This window comes from Portunus trituberculatus, chromosome 50 (genome assembly GCF_017591435.1).
Source record: "Portunus trituberculatus isolate SZX2019 chromosome 50, ASM1759143v1, whole genome shotgun sequence".
NCBI classification, from domain to species: Eukaryota; Metazoa; Arthropoda; class Malacostraca; order Decapoda; family Portunidae; genus Portunus; species Portunus trituberculatus.
Genome location: NC_059304.1, coordinates 3,917,079 through 3,933,408, shown reverse-complemented (window position 1 = coordinate 3,933,408; position 16,330 = coordinate 3,917,079). Strand labels below are relative to the sequence as shown.

At 41.8% G+C, this 16,330-nt stretch overlaps 1 protein-coding gene across 1 annotated transcript in view; it reads left to right on the top strand.

Annotated features, from left to right (window-relative positions):
* LOC123499672 (probable basic-leucine zipper transcription factor Q) overlaps positions 1-8,580 on the top strand; it is a gene marked incomplete at its 5' end in the record, with an annotated part of 22,616 nt that extends 14,036 nt beyond the window's left edge. Inside the window, one exon of the mRNA XM_045248046.1 lies at positions 8,321-8,580. Coding sequence (XP_045103981.1) covers positions 8,321-8,580 — 260 coding nt within the window. The remainder of the gene's footprint in view (positions 1-8,320) is intronic.
* Between the last annotated feature and the right edge of the window lie 7,750 nt (positions 8,581-16,330).

Genomic DNA, 16,330 nt, shown 5'->3' with positions numbered 1-16,330 from the left:
TTGCGCTCTGGTGATACAAACAGGAGATTTTAAAGATATTTGCTCATACTCATAAATACGTTAGCCTATCATAAGGACTAATTCCAAAGACGCAGAAATCTCCAATACACACAGTTTAAAATAGAGAAACAAGCTGTACCGCTGAGATACACACGAACACGAAGCCAAATCCTGCACCAACAGTTCCTCCGCAATCATTCCTGTCTTTTTTTCCTCCTCATAATTTCCCTAAACGCTTCACTCACAGATACACCAACCACTGTTCATTCCCATCCATGCAAATTCCACTATAACATCAACGACATAAAAAAAATAGCCATGTTGAAGCACAGAAAGGCACGACGGTTAACCTCATCACCATCACACACACACACACACACACACACACACACACACACACACACACACACACACACACACACACATTTCCACAACCTAACCGCCAACTCTCTCCTAGTGTCCTCCAATCCCCCAAAGTCTCCCCTTAAAACGCTCCCAGACCCGAACAGAAAACGAAGACAAGCTGTTAGTGGGCCGGACAAGCGATGAGGGTTTACCGGAGAGCTCCTGCAGGTGTCGCTGAAGTGGTCCTGGCGGTGCAGTGAGGGCGTAAAGGTGCGGTAGGCGTCGTGGTTCTTTATCTTGTCTTGGTTCCATACTCGGTTCTTGTGTGGCTCGGAATGGTTGCTCCTGAAGCTGAAGTCATGTAATGAGAGAGAGAGAGAGAGAGAGAGAGAGAGAGAGAGAGAGAGAGAGAGAGAGAGAGAGAGACCCTGATACATATATACATACATACATACGCGTAAAACCCATCACGATCCCTAGAAAAATGTGTGAGGTAATAAAAAGTTAAGGATGAAATGAAATCAATTAAAAAAAAGGACTAGTGTGAGCCTCGCAATAACTATAGTATGTTGTAATATGTGTGTGTGTTTTATGCATTGGGGGGGTGGGAGTCATTACCTTGTGCGAGTCTTTTTCCGAACTTGCCATATTACATTTTAATCTCCACGGACGTCGAGTATATTTAGTGTTCGGGTAGTAGTAGTAGTAGTAGTAGTAGTAGTAGTAGTAGTAGTAGTAGTAGTAGTAGTAGTAGTAGGTTTATTGACAAAAATGCAGTACAACCAAAACTTGTATACAAAAAAAAAACATAGGTAAGCTTTTCTTTTTTGTCCAGCATGCAAGCCATGACAATTTAGTTAGCAGTAAAGGGCAAACATTGTTATTTCAACTGTTGAAAACTGACCGTTTTCAAGAATAACTACAAGCATTATATCCCCAAAAACCAACAAAACAATTAATTCACATTATGAGACTGATCCATACACGTATCCATCATAAATAACTCATAGTGATCTAACTTCAACATACATATTAGTAAGAAAATATATAAAGAACTAATATACACAAAAATTTCTGTTTCAACCCCCTCAGTAAAGACAAATTACATCATGTATATAGTCACATAGATCTTTAAGATGATTGGTTTCAAATAGTTCTGTTAAATTGGTGAATGTCAACATGGGAAACCTGTCACGACACCTTGCTGATAATGCACATTCCAATAGTACGTGTTGTTCTGTCTGCACGTGTACACCATCACATTGGCACACACGTTGTTCACGAGGTGTGCGACTCCACCTTCCAACTTCTACCCGAAGGCTGTGTGACATTAAGCGTAGTCTGGTAAAAGCTTCACGTTTATAGTCTTCTATGAAGCATTTTGTGGTGTACACTGGATGCACTGTCATGTTAGGGTTCATCTCTGTCAGGTACGTTCTAAGTTTTGTAGCACCTGCCGCCTTTTCTCGCACATAGTCTCTTACTTTTTCTATATTATTTTCAATTCTGTTCCATAGACTTGATCTTTCCAAATCTCTATAATATGGTGTGTTAGCCTCCTCGCAAATCCTGTATACAACCTGATATGGCATTTCCTGATCCTGGTTTCTTATTTGTGTCTGAATGAAACTATGTTTTCTCTTCACTATCAGGTCTTGTAGTGGTGAAATACCAGCCTCTATCATACAGAGATTCACACTTGTGTTTTTCCGTACACCGAGTAAGCACTTCACTAATTTATTGTATTGTTTTTCTATCACTTTTATTTTCCCTGTGAACCAAGATTCGGAGCTGTATAATAAAGCACTCGTCACCGCTGCGTCAAACACTGCTTTCTTATAAATGAAAGGCATACGTGTATTGCTAGCACAGAATATGGAAAATTTGTTGACTATTGCTTCACTTGATCTTTCATGAAGCGCCATAACGGTGTCCATAGTAGCCGAGTCAGTAAACCATGCCCACAGGTACAGGTACTCACTCCATCGCACACTATACACTCTTTATCATCTTCCTGACCGTTAATCACAAAGAACTTTGTTTTCTTTTCATTAATAATCATTCCACTCTCTACAAAACTGCACACACACACACACACACACACACACACACACACACAGAGAGAGAGAGAGAGAGAGAGAGAGAGAGAGAGAGAGAGAGAGAGAGAGAGAGAGAGAGAGAGAGAGAGAGAGAGAGAGAGAGAGAGAGAGAGAGAGAGAGAGAGAGAGAGAGAGAGAGAGAGAGAGAGAGAGAGAGAGAGAGAGAGAGAGAGAACCGTTGACGACTTGGCCCAGCATTAAGTACGTTTTCATAGTATATTTCTGCATATTTGGGGACGTTTCGTATTGGAGTTGGCTGGACTCAAGTGACTTGTGAGGCGGCGGCGGCTGCAGCGACGGTGGCGACGAGACGCGGTACTTGTCAGGAACGATTGTAGTATAAGGGAAGAACTCCATTCCTGCACGTGAAGGGGAAATTGATGTTGATCTTCTTACTGTTATTTTTATATTTATTTTCTAGTGAGTGGGGATGGAGACATGGGGTGAGGTTGGATGGGGAGAGGAAGTGAAATGCTTGTTTCTACTGATTTCTGACCTCGTATGTCTTACCAACGTACCTATTGAATATTATTAGTTTTGTTGAAGTTGGTTGTTCGTCCTCTTGTTTTCCTGTATTGTTATTGCTATATCAGGAACAACAAGAACTATAACCATTAGTAATTGCAGCAGTAATCGTAGTACAAGCGGTAGCAGTGGGTCGCAAATTTTGAGCAGGGATCAATGGATACACTTAAAATAAACCTCCATTAAGAGAATTATAAGATTTTCCTCCTCAGTAGAAACAAAGCAATGGAAAGGGATTAGAGAGAGAGAGAGAGAGAGAGAGAGAGAGAGAGATATACATATACCCAAACCACGAATTTTACCATCATTCCAAACCTTACACAAATTAACAAAGCTTCCCCTGCACTGATGATTGACAGAAAACGTGAGAACCTTCAAGCCACATAAAGGAAGAGATAGATTAATGCACGGTACAAAACTTGAACATCACACAGCACTCAAGCTTTTTTTTTTTTTTTAATGTATAATCTTCAGTTAATTCCCACAAAGACAAGATTACAGGCGGGGATGAGGTTGGGAGTGAGAGTAGAGTCGAGTTTGTCTTCAGGAGCTATTGAAAAAATTCTTAAGAGACTCGTAGCGCTCCGGGAACCTTTTGAACTTAGGTACTTGTGAATCTCAGCAAGTTCTCTCTGCCCGCCTTCAGGTTAATTTTCAAAAGGGTGTGTGTAATGGCTCGCATTTTCGTTCAAGACGTGTTTCGTGTGTCTTCCAGCGCGTTTAAACTTGGGCGGGCCATGTTTGTGTGTTTTTTTATGGTTTGATCTCTCTCTCTCTCTCTCTCTCTCTCTCTCTCTCTCTCTCTCTCTCTCTCTCTCTCTCTCTCTCTCTCTCTCTCTCGTGTCCCTGGCGGTGTTATAAGATTTTAGTTTGCAAATATTTGCAAAGGGAGTGAGAGGCGGCGTCTGAAATGTATGTAAATATTTTGTAGGGAAAGGAAGTGAGACGCAGGGAAGGAAGAAGAGGAGAAGAGGGGAGAAGAGAAGAGCCGAGCACAGAAGACATAAGTGTTAAGAGCGGAGAAGCAAAGAGAAGGGGAGGAGGAAAGACCGCGAGAGAGGAGAAAGATTAAAGAAAAGAAAGACACGAAAAGTTGTCGAGGGGTAGCGAAAGGGAAGAATGGAAAGAAGGAAAGAAGAAAGGAAGGAAGGAAGGAAGAAAGGAAGGAAGGAAGGGAGGAAGAATATATGGAGAGTATTATAACGGGAGGTCTTGAGAGAAAAAGAAAAAGGGAGTAAGAGAAAGGATAACGAGAAATGCAAGAGGGGTAAACATTCTAGAAGAGAGAGAGAGAGAGAGAGAGAGAGAGAGATTGGGGGGGCGGGAGGGGGTAAGGAATTGTGTATATCTAGGCTGTGGAGGTCCCTTAAGGGGTTGGACTTGGCACGTTGGCGAGAAGATATGCAGAAATATTTACCTTGCATGTCTTACCGCCTCCCTCGTGAAGGAGAGACTGAGGAAGGCCGAAGAAGGCTGCGAAGGAGAGAAAAAGAGAGATTCAAGGAGGCTAAGACTTAGGAGGAATGGGGACTAAAAGGTGGTGAAGAAGGAAAAAGGAGACATGGAAGAATACAAATATGATGATGTTGAAGAAGATTAGACTTTTTCCGAAAGACATGAAAGGAATAGCATGGTTATAGATTTCCGTGTGTGTGTGTGTGTTTCACTGTTTGATCTGCTGCAGTCCCTGACGAGACAGCCAGACGTTACCCTACAGAACGAGCTCAGAGCTCATTATTTCCAATCTTCGGACAGGCCTTAGACCAGGCACACACCACACACCGGGACAACAAGGTCACAACTCCTCGATTTACATCCCGTACCTACTCACTGCTAAGTGAACAGGGGCTACACGTCAAAGGAGACACACCCAAATATCTCCACCCGGCCGGGGAATCGAACCCCGGTCCTCTGGCTTGTGAAGCCAGCGCTCTAACCACTGAGCTACCGGGCGTGTGTGTGTGTGTGTGTGTGTGTGTGTGTGTGTGTGTGTGTGTGTGTGTGTGTGTCAACATCGCAGGTGCACAACTTTTCATCGCCCGTTATGTAAATGAGAGTTGCGATACCTGTATATTTAAGCCCAAAATGTTACGGGGATATCACTGGTCAGTTTGCAGGTGTGTGTGTGTGTGTGTGTGTGTGTGTGTGTGTGTGTGTGTGTGTGTGTGTGTGTGTGTGTGTGTGTGTGTGTGTGTGTGTGTGTGTGTGTGTGTGTGTGTGTGTGTGTGTGTGTGTGTGTGTGTGTGTGTGTGTGTGTGTGTGTGTGTGTGTGTGTGTGTGTGTGTGTGTGTGTGTGTGTGTGTGTGTGTGTGTGTGTGTGTGTGTGTGTGTGTGTGTGTTTTTACGGTAAGGCTTATAGCGCCTGTAGGCACACTTGAAGAGTGTATGGGAAGCGCTGTTCAGCTTCTGCCCATTAGTGGCGCAGGCAATTTTATTTATAGTGGTACCCATATTAGGGCCCATATCACCCCCGAAGCTCATCTTGGGAGTAATCACCTAGAACCTGAGTATCATGGTGACATGTAGGTAATTTTAAACCACTCGACAAATGGCAAAGTGTTTAAGGCTGTACGTGGTGGGATTTGAAGCTACGCGTGGACATCTGCCCGATCCCACGCTCACCACCTTATCCACTATATACACACACTATGTGTGTATATATATGTGTGTGTGTGTGTGTGTGTGTGTGTGTGTGTGTGTGTGTGTGTGTGTGTGTGTGTGTGTGTGTGTGTGTGTGAGTATGAATGTGTGTGTGTTTCACTGTTTGATCTGCTGCAGTCTCTGACGAGACAGCCAGACGTTACCCTACGGAACGAGCTCAGAGCTCATTATTTCCAATCTTCAGATAGGCCTGAGACCAGGCACACACCACACACCGGGACAACAAGGTCACAACTCCTCGATTTACATCCCGTACCTACTCACTGCTAGGTGAACAGGGGCTACACGTGAAAGGAGACACACCCAAATATCTCCACCCGGCCGGGGAATCGAACCCCGGTCCTCTGGCTTGTGAAGCCAGCGCTCTAACCACTGAGCTACCGGGCGTGTGTGTGTGTGTGTGTGTGTGTGTAAAGTAAAGTAAAGTGAAGTAATTTTATTGCCTTTTTACAGTCTCATACACTTACAGTTTATATAGGATGGATATCGCCACAGTCTGTCTCCTATGACAGACTGGTTTTCTTCATAACTAACTATATTTACATGGCTTTTTATATCTAGTATGCTAAGACGCATACACACACATACTCAAACACATATACCTATTTGTAGCCCAATACATACACACCGAAATACACATACATACACATGAATGTATACCTATGCTCACACATACATATATATACATTTGTACGTTATTGATGTGATTGTTGTATTACAAAGATACAAAATATTTCTTAGAGTTCTGTCCTATTGATGAACATGAGTTTTAATTTCTTCTTAAACAAAAATAAGTTTTTTGTGGTGATTAGATTCTTTATCTCTTCTGGCAAAGAGTTCCACTGAAGAGGGCCATTACAGACAATACTGTATTTAAGAAGAATAGTTTTGAATCTGGGACACTGTAGTTTTTGGATACTGCTTCTTGTTGGTCTTTGTTGATCTTATAATAGGAAAATTTGAGTTTCTGCTTTCATAATATTTTTAAATGCTAACAATAGCAAAAAATATTCATGAATATAGGTAATTTTCAATAGTTTATGATCTATGAACACATTTGCTGTAGTATCAAATTTCTTAATAAAAAATATACATCTCAAAATTTTCTTTTGGGCGATAACTAATTTGTCTAGAAAAGATGGCCAGGTACATGTCCAAACGGAAATACAATAAATTATGTGAGGATAACAAAGAGTATAATATATGGATAACAATGCTTCTGTACTGAGATGGTTACGAATTTTATATAATACTCCACGTGATCTGTAAAGCTTCATGCAGACTTCTTTAATCTGTTGGTTCCAGTTGAGATGTTCATCAACATAAACACCGAAAAACTTTATGTGTGGGACCCTTTCTATTGGCTCATTATCCAGTATTAATGGTGGTATTATGTTTGTAACAGATCTGTTCTGAAAAAATATAAATTTAGTTTTAGCAACATTAAGTTTTAGTTGATTGGCCTTTATCCACGAGTTTACGTTAACTAGGTCGGAGCATAAATTAGTATGTAAGGAATTTATGTTTTTATCAGCTAATAAGAGTGGTGTCATCTGCGTAAATGGTAAAATTGAATTTTGAACTAGAATGAATAATGTCATTAATATATAAAAGAAACATAATTGGTCCTAAAACTGATCCTTGTGGAACACCAGTATATAATTTTTTGAAAGGGGATATCTCTGAATTATAGTAAACTGCTTGTGTTCTGTTACTTAGGTAGCTCTGAAATAATTGAAGCGGTAGGCCTCGAATACCAATATGTTCTAATTTATCAAAAAGAATTAGGTGATTTAATGAATCAAATGCCTTTGACAAATCAAAAAAGAGCCCCACAACGCAAAATTTCTCATCTAATAATTTATAAACGCCAGATACAAACTGAAGTAAAGCAGATTCTGTAGAGTGATTGGAAACCGTGTTGATATTTTGAAAGCAGGTGGTTTTGTTCTCAATAATTGTTAAGACGCAGAGCAATTATCTTTTCTAGAATTTTACTGAATATTGGCAAGGTTGATATGGGCCTGTAGTTGTTCATGTCTGATCGATTTCCAGCTTTATGTACGGGAATTACCTTAGCCTTTTTCATCTCATCAGGAAAGACGCCTGTTTTCAAAGACAAATTAAAGATATGTTTAAGTGGATAGAGTAAACAGGAAGAGCTGTATTTGATGACCTTAGGTGATAAATCATCGACTCCAGAAGAAGTAGACTTAAGTGTGTGTGTGTGTGTGTGTGTGTGTGTGTGTGTGTGTGTGTGTGTGTGTGTGTGTGTGTGTGTGTGTGTGTGTGTGTGTGTGTGTGTGTGTGTGTGTGTGTGTGTGTGTGTGTGTGTGTGTGTGTGTGTGTGTGTGTGTGTGTGTGTGTGTGTGTGTGTGTGTGTGTGTGTGTGTGTGTGACGAAAAGTTATATCAGAATTTTCGACGGAGTATTTTTACTTAGCCTCTGGATTAGTATGATTAGTGTTGTGAGAGTCAAATTGAAATAACGTAAAAGTAATATATGTATATATATATATATATATATATATATATATATATATATATATATATATATATATATATATATATATATGTAGATAGAGAGAGAGAGAGAGAGAGAGAGAGAGAGAGAGAGAGAGAGAGGTACGTGTGAGTGGGAAGTCTTTTGTAAGAATTTTCTAGAGATTTAAAACAAAAGAACTTTAAAAGATGAAGAGAAGCTTCAAGAAACCATCAGGCCTGCACATGCCAATCCCTGCGTCAGATACACCTGTACCTATTTCCGACTAACATCCCCATCCATTAAGTTATGTAAGCCTCTAAAGCTTTCCAATGACTGGGTGCAGACGGCAGCTGCTCACCTGACTGGGAAGTTAATGGGGCGGCTTACCTGTAGCAACACACCTTTACCTCTGGGGAGTGAGAGGCCTCGTGTCGCCATGGTAACACTGCAGCACCGCCGGGGATGAGCACCTCGTTTACGTGGCTCATAGGGGATAGGTGAGGAGGAAGGAAAGGGAAGGGTGTTGGATAGGACAGTTTGTCTTTTGGATGGAGGACGGAGGTGTGGAAGTGATAGGAGTGGAGGTGTAGCTGGATGGTTAATGTGCAAGGTGTGGGTGAGAGAGAGAATGGGGAAAAGAAATGAGTGTTTGGGAGGTGAGGGTACTGGTGGGTAAGGAATGAGGAAGGTAGGGAAAGTTTGAGGGACATGAGCAGGGAAGGAATGAGAGTCGGGGATGTAGAAGGTAAGGAAGGATGCGTGGAAGAGACTCAGCAGAGCGTCAGGAGGGAGGTCGTGGTGGGGATGGGGGAAGGTGGGTTGGGAAGGATGACGAACTACCTGTGCATATAATTATTGGAAGCGATGGAGCGTGTCGTGGTGAGGAGCTGCTGGGGATGATGGTGAGGTTCAAATAGATGTGGCCTTGAGAGCACGAGAGAGAGAGAGAGAGAGAGAGAGAGTGTGTGTGTCTAAGTGATACATATAGGAAGAGTCTAGCACAGTGAGGTAGTTTATTTCAGCGTCGATATCAGGATGAGTGTAGCAAAGCGATGGCTCCAGAATTCTTCACTCACCTCAAACATAATGAAAAAAAAACGAAACATTGAAAAACGAAAAGAAGGAAATCCATATATCAGAGTTTTTTATATACAAATTAAATACAGTGAACAGTGAAATATAGACTCATTAAAGTTTGGGAATTTTTACGTATATAATAATTCTCAAAGTGTTGCAGGAAAGGTGACGTACAAGTGAAGATCGCAGCTCCCTTCACGCCACGACCTGCTTTCATACACGCAACACGCAAGCCTGAATTAAATCACATGCACAGACGGACAGCCTTATCTCATCTTGCATTATTCTTGCATTAGTGCCTGCTGTCAGCTAATCCCTTCCGTCTGTCCCTTCACAAAAAATAAGCATCTTTCCCTCACCAAATCTTCTCACTGGCTCCTTTCCTCTCCCTTCCTGCAGGACACTTTTCGTTTCCTTGATCTATTCTTCCCTGTTACTTATTTTCCTGAGTCAAGCACACATGACACACGGTTTGCATGGTGGCAGAGAAGAGTTATGGTTCTTCAGTTCATTTCAAGAGATGGTTGGCTAAGTAAGTAGTAGATGACCGTGACAGGTGACAAGTTACAAGTGCACAGGAGTTCCCTTGTGGAGATCAACTGGCCTTTCGTAGTCTCATGTTTTACTGATCCTGCACCCCTGAGAAAGTTAGAGCTGCTTTGTAACTCTGCCTTAATAGCATGCAAACTTGGTACGATGTTTGCTTAAATTAAAATACTTTCCCTTCACTCACTTACTGCCTTGCCTTCCTTGTGCCCTTTATTCACTTATTTTTCTCGTCGACTCATCAGGAGTTCAGGACTACTTTGAATAACAGTATGGATGACTAGTCGAGATTTTTTTAGTATTCTTCCAATTTACAATACAGAATTATTGTTACCCTATCGCTGGTGACATCAAACCGCCATGAAAACCGCAATAACTCAATCAAGAACCTGCTAGAAATATTAAGTGATAGGAAACCAAACTGTTGAATAATATGACACTGAGTAAATTATTCCTTCTTGCAACATCCATCTTCCTTCTCCTCCTCCTCCTCCTCCTCCTCCTCCTCCTCTTCCTTTCCCTTTTTCCACCTTCATCCCCTCTACAAAACCCTTTCCTTCCCCAAGCAATCAGTGAGGCAGAGAAGTTTACAATTACACAGCAAACTAGAGACATAAAGGTGCTGGTAATTCAGGGCAGTACTTTCCTTACCCAGTGTGCAATAGACAGGCGAGTGGACGCAGTGCCGAGGGAGTAAATCAGCAGGTAATGTAATCAGGTGTTAGGTAAAAAAAAGTATGGGAGATCATTACCGTGATTCAGCCGCTCCTCCTCCCTCCCTCCCTCCCTCCCTCGCCTCCCTCCCAGTACATGTCCTGCTGCTAATTACAGGTGTGAAAATTACCTCATTATTTGCCATAAACACACACACACACACATACACACACACACACACACACACACACACACACACACACACACACACACACACACACACACACACACACACACACACACACACACACACACACACACACACACACACACACACACACACACACACACACACACACACACACACACACACACACACACACACACACACACAAGAAATTAGAAGTATGGTACATCTCTCTCTCTCTCTCTCTCTCTCTCTCTCTCTCTCTCTCTCTCTCTCTCTCTCTCTCTCTCTCTCTCTCTCTCTCTCTCTCTCTCTCTCTCTCTCTCTCTCTCTCTCTCTCTCTCTCTCTCTCTCTCTCTCTCTCTCTCTCTCTCTCTCTCTCTCTCTCTATCTATATATATATATATATATATATATATATATATATATATATATATATATATATATATATATATATATATATATATATATATAAAGAAAATAGGCTAGAAAGAGAAGTATTTTTATCATGTTTACTCACATCCTGTGTGTGTGTGTGTGTGTGTGTGTGTGTGTGTGTGTGTGTGAGTAAATAAGTATGACGATGAGAATTAGTAGCAATAAATCACTAACCTGAGTTTTGAATATCCCTAAATCTCTCTCTCTCTCTCTCTCTCTCTCTCTCTCTCTCTCTCTCTCTCTCTCTCTCTCTCTCTCTCTCTCTCTCTCTCTCTCTCTCTCTCTCTCTCTCTCTCTCTCTCTCTCTCTCTCTCTCTCTCTCTCTCTCTCTCTCTCTGTGTGTGTGTGTGTGTGTGTGTGTGTGTGTGTGTGTGTGTGTGTGTGTGTGTGTGTGTGTGTGTGTGTGTGTCTCTCTCTCTCTCTCTCTCTCTCTCTCTCTCTCTCTCTCTGTACAAGATAGGACCAACATGAGGGTCTTTTTTCGTATATTCTGCGCTTTGAGGGATTTATAAAGAGCGCTAAAATATATTTGGTTGTAAAAGTTTTCTGTGTGTGTGTGTGTGTGTGTGTGTGTGTGTGTGTGTGTGTGTGTGTGTGTGTGTGTGTGTGTGTGTGTGTGTGTGTGTTTGTGTGTGTGTGTGTGTGTGCGCTTTTTGTCTCTTTGTTTGCTAGATTAATTGTCGTGACATATATCTCCTGTATGTTTGTGTTTGTTTGTTTGTTTGTTTGTTTGCTTGCTTGTTTTCTTTAGAGTCTTTTTTCTCGTTTATTTAATGTGCTGCTTTGTTCTTGTCTGTGTTAATGTTTGTCGTCATTGTCTTTTTTTGTTATATTAGTTGTAGTAGAAGTAGTAGTAGTAGTAGTAGTAGTAGTAGTAGTAGTAGTAGTAGTAGTAGTAGTAATAGTAGTTGTTGTTGTTGTAATAGTATAGTCAGAAGAAGAACCACAATACTATCAACAACAAAATAGTGGTGGACTGACATCGCAAAGTCAGCCAATACCTCCAGTATCAACAACAACAACAACAACAACAACAACAACAACAACAACAACAACAACAACAACAACAACAACAACAACAACAACAACAACAACAACAACAACAACAACAACAACAACAACAACAACAACAACAACAACAACAACAACAACAACAACAACAACAACAACAACAACAACAACAACAACAACAACAACAACAACAACAACAACAACAACAACAACAACAACAACAACAACAACAACAACAACAACAACAACAACAACAACAACAACAACAACAACAACAACAACAACAACAACAACAACAACAACAACAACAACAACAACAACAACAACAACAACAACAACAACAACAACAACAACAACAACAACAACAACAACAACAACAACAACAACAACAACAACAACAATAACGAAAACAACACTAAAAAAAACAGCAGCAGCAACAATAACATCCCATAAAAGAGACAAAAGTGTCACATTAACACCAACAAACCCTTTTCCCTTTCCTCCTCCTCCTCCTCCTCCTCCTCCTCCTCCTCCTCCTCCTCCTCCTCCTCCTCCTCCTCCTACACCTCCATCACAGACAGAGCTGGACACGAAAAGCAATAAAATATGTAACTTATTCATGCCACATCACAAATTTGAGTCTGTAGAGATGCATTGCCTTACCCTATCCCTCTCCCTCTCCCTCGTCCTCCCTACTCCTCTCCCACTTCCCCCTCTCCCTCTCCCTCTCCCTCGCTCTCCCTACTCCTCTCCCACTTCCATTCCGCTCCCTCTCCTACTCCACTAATGCCGTCGCTGCCAACTGGGAGGATTAACTCATATTTCATAGCGTTTTACCGCTACGCTCGACACCATACTGGTAGGAAATACGATCTGTTGCTGGTGTGTTAGGGAAGCTGATTCTCAAATATTGGTGGTTTCTTTCTTTTTCTTCTTTTTTTTTTTGGGGGTGGGCGGTAGGGTGTGTGTGGTGTGTGGGTGTAGGAGTGAGTAGGTGAGGGAGAGTAAACGATGTGATGCATGTACTAGCGTGTTAATCTACGTATTTTTTCGTTTTGTTTCGTTTTTTTTTCGTTTTTCTGTAGTTTTTCTTTTTTTCGTCGTTGTCACTTTTCTCCTCTTCCTCTTCCTCCTCCTCCTCCTCCTCCTCCTCCTCCTCCTCCTCCTCCTCTCTTTCTCCTCCTTTTTATTTTCAAGTTTTTTTCATGTGTATTTACGTGCGTGTGTGTGTGTGTGTGTGTGTGTGTGTGTGTGTGTGTGTGTGTGTGTTTATACGTAGATAGGTCTGTACCCTTTTATCTTTTTGTTTTGTTTTTGTTTGTATGTTTATTTGTTTATTTGTGTATTTCAGTTGTTTGCTTGTTTATTTATTGCAGGTGAAAGGGTCCGTGACGTTTTGTGTATTGTTTTTTTATGCATTTTGAATTTTTAACTCGCTCATCTGTCAATATCTATATTCTCTCTCTCTCTCTCTCTCTCTCTCTCTCTCTCTCTCTCTCTCTCTCTCTCTCTCTCTCTCTCTCTCTCTCTCTCTCTCTCTCTCTCTCTCTCTCTCTCTCTCTCTCTCTCTCTCTCTCTCTCTCTCTCTCTCTCTCTCTCTCTCTCTCTCTCTCTCTCTCTCTCTCTCTCTCTCTCTCTCTCTCTCTCTCTCTCTCTCTCTCTCTCTCTCTCTCTCTCTCTCTCTCTCTCTCTCTCTCTCACGATCATAAAAAGAGGAATACGTGAGCCATCTACAACACGGGATAGTCAAACTTTACCTCTGAAGTGTTTCATGGGCTGTTTCTGTCCCCTCAGTTCCTCTCTCTTTCCTTCCCTTTTCTCCCCTCTCTTCACTTTCTTCACTTTCTTTCCAATTCCACTGTTTCATTATTCTTTTCTCTCCATTATATCTTTTCTTCATTTCCTCCGTCCTCCATTTCAACGTTCTCTCCTTTCCTTGTGTCTCCTGCCCATTACTGTCTGTGTGCATCTCGAGTAACTTTTCTTTCTCTGTTGGTTCTGCCTTCACTTCTGTCTGTTCCTCTTCCTCACTGTCTGGGATTCGAGTCACACCCAGATAAGACACAATGCACCGTGGACGCGTGGTGGCCTGGCGCCTGATGTATGGGGATAGATACTTGAACCGGGACACCAAACATCGTAGACTTTACCGATTTTCAGATTTAATTCAAGACAACATGTAGAGAATTAGACGGATCAGTCCTGTTGGCCGGTACAACGTTGTCTGTGATTAATTATATTTTATATTTTATGTTTGGTGTTCTTAGAGGTTTTGTTCTTTCATAAGGGCTGTTTTCAAAGGTGATAATGATTGTCTGACTGGTTCTTTTTTCTCTCTACCGTTGTGTAGGAACTTTATAAGATTATAAGCAGAAGTATGAACGCTTTTGAGTAAGCATTGCTTCCGCCACAGCCTGTTGAAAGTAATGAAAGTAAGGAAGGTGGTGAAATGTTAAACAACACGCACCTGAGTAGCGAGACAGTGGGTGGCAGAAGGCGACATGAGGCAAGGTCGTGATTGCAGACCAGGCTGAGTGATAACTCGACTTAGCATGCAATCCTTGCCGAGAATGTTTTACTCTTTGGGACTCAGCTGAAGTCACTTGCACAGAGTTGCGTCCCACGAGACGCCGAGGCGAACAAGAACTTGATCTTCATTCTGAAAGAACTCTAAACTTGAGGCGCTGCATCTAGAGAGGCATCACCTCACTTGCCTTTCACAAAACTCCCAATGCTTCTCTTATCTCGCGTCTGAATCCCGCGTCCTGTTTCTCACGGGACACGCGGCAAGCCTGGTGGCGGCGATAACTAACGACCTTCACCTCTCACTGTTTGACCTCTGACCTGCCCTCCTCTCATCCCCTCCTCTCCTCCCCCATCCTCCCTCGCGCAGCAGGAACCATAAGCTGGAAGGAAGAGTCTAAAGCATTGCCCCGGCCCCGCCCCCTCTGTCCCCGGCAGACACACACTCACATAAAAATGGAAAGAGAAAGAGAGGAGCATTAGAGCAGCGGGGAAAAAAAAGCACCACGATGTATGTCGAGGCTGAAAAAAAGTGCAGGTAGTGAGGGAGGGAAGAAAATGGAAGAGGGAGAAGAGGAGAAAGAGGAGAGCGAAGAAAGTCATATATGGAAGAAAATGTGGATGAGCAAGAGAAGGATGATGAAGAAAAATCTACTAAAGAATGCGATGGAGATAAGATAGAAGAGGAGAAGAGAGATTGCTTCTTCAGTACTTTAATGTAGTGAGATGAAAATATTAGCTCGGCTCTTCGTATTTAATTTCGCACTACCTACTGCACACGCAAAAACTTTAAACTGTTTAAGCAGTTGGCTGTTAAAGGGAACCATCTCGAGTACTTGTGATGAATACCTTGATTTTACGTAGTTTCTAACGTAACTGCTTATTATCAAACAACATACCACATGACTTAAGGTTCCATCTCCTCTACCTTCTTAAAAATTGAATTACTAAAAACCTCTTAATTAAACACCGAACGATTTACCTTTAATCTATCCTAAAAAAAAAAAGAGAATAGAATGAAATGAAATAAAAAGATTAAAAGAAAATTGATATCAAGCAACTTAGTATACGACTCAAATTTCACTGTGATGATAGTGAATACTCGTAAATAAGGTCCCTCTTGGTGCAGCTACATAGGTATTGAATTATTAAAAGCCTCTTAGTTAAACAGCGAACGATTCAGCTTCAATCTACCGTAAAATACATTAATATTAAGCAACACAATATATAATTCAAATTTCTCTCTGCTGATGGTAAAATATTTCTAAATACTCCTAAATACTAAACTCTCTTAATATTTCTGACCAAGGGCTCCTCCATTAGTGCCTCCGTCGCCGCTCACGTCAGGAGGGAATCAGGTTAGGAAGTGGTGGTGCCTTTAGGAGAGGGGCCTTGGAAATCACCGAAGGACTTGTTTGGGAGGAAAGTGACATTAGGAATTACTGGTGCTCTTGTTTGGCAGAGGCGCCGCTTGGAATCAGTGGCGCCCTTGTCTAGAAGGCTGGGGGTGGAGTGCTGGTGTGAATGTGGTGTTGATGTGGCGTACATTTGGTGTGGTGCTAGTGGGGTGAAAATTTGCTGGTGTGGTGTAGTTACATTGTAGTTGTATTGTAAGTGTTGTGCCTGTGGTGTTGGTGTGTTAGTGTGGTATGTGAGAGTGATGTGGTGAGAGTAAAATTGTGGTAAAGATCTGGTATTGATGTTATGTGTCGAGTGAAAGTGTGGTAAAGATCTGGTATTGGTGTTATGAAGCGTTAGTGTTGTGTGTGGGGGTGATGTG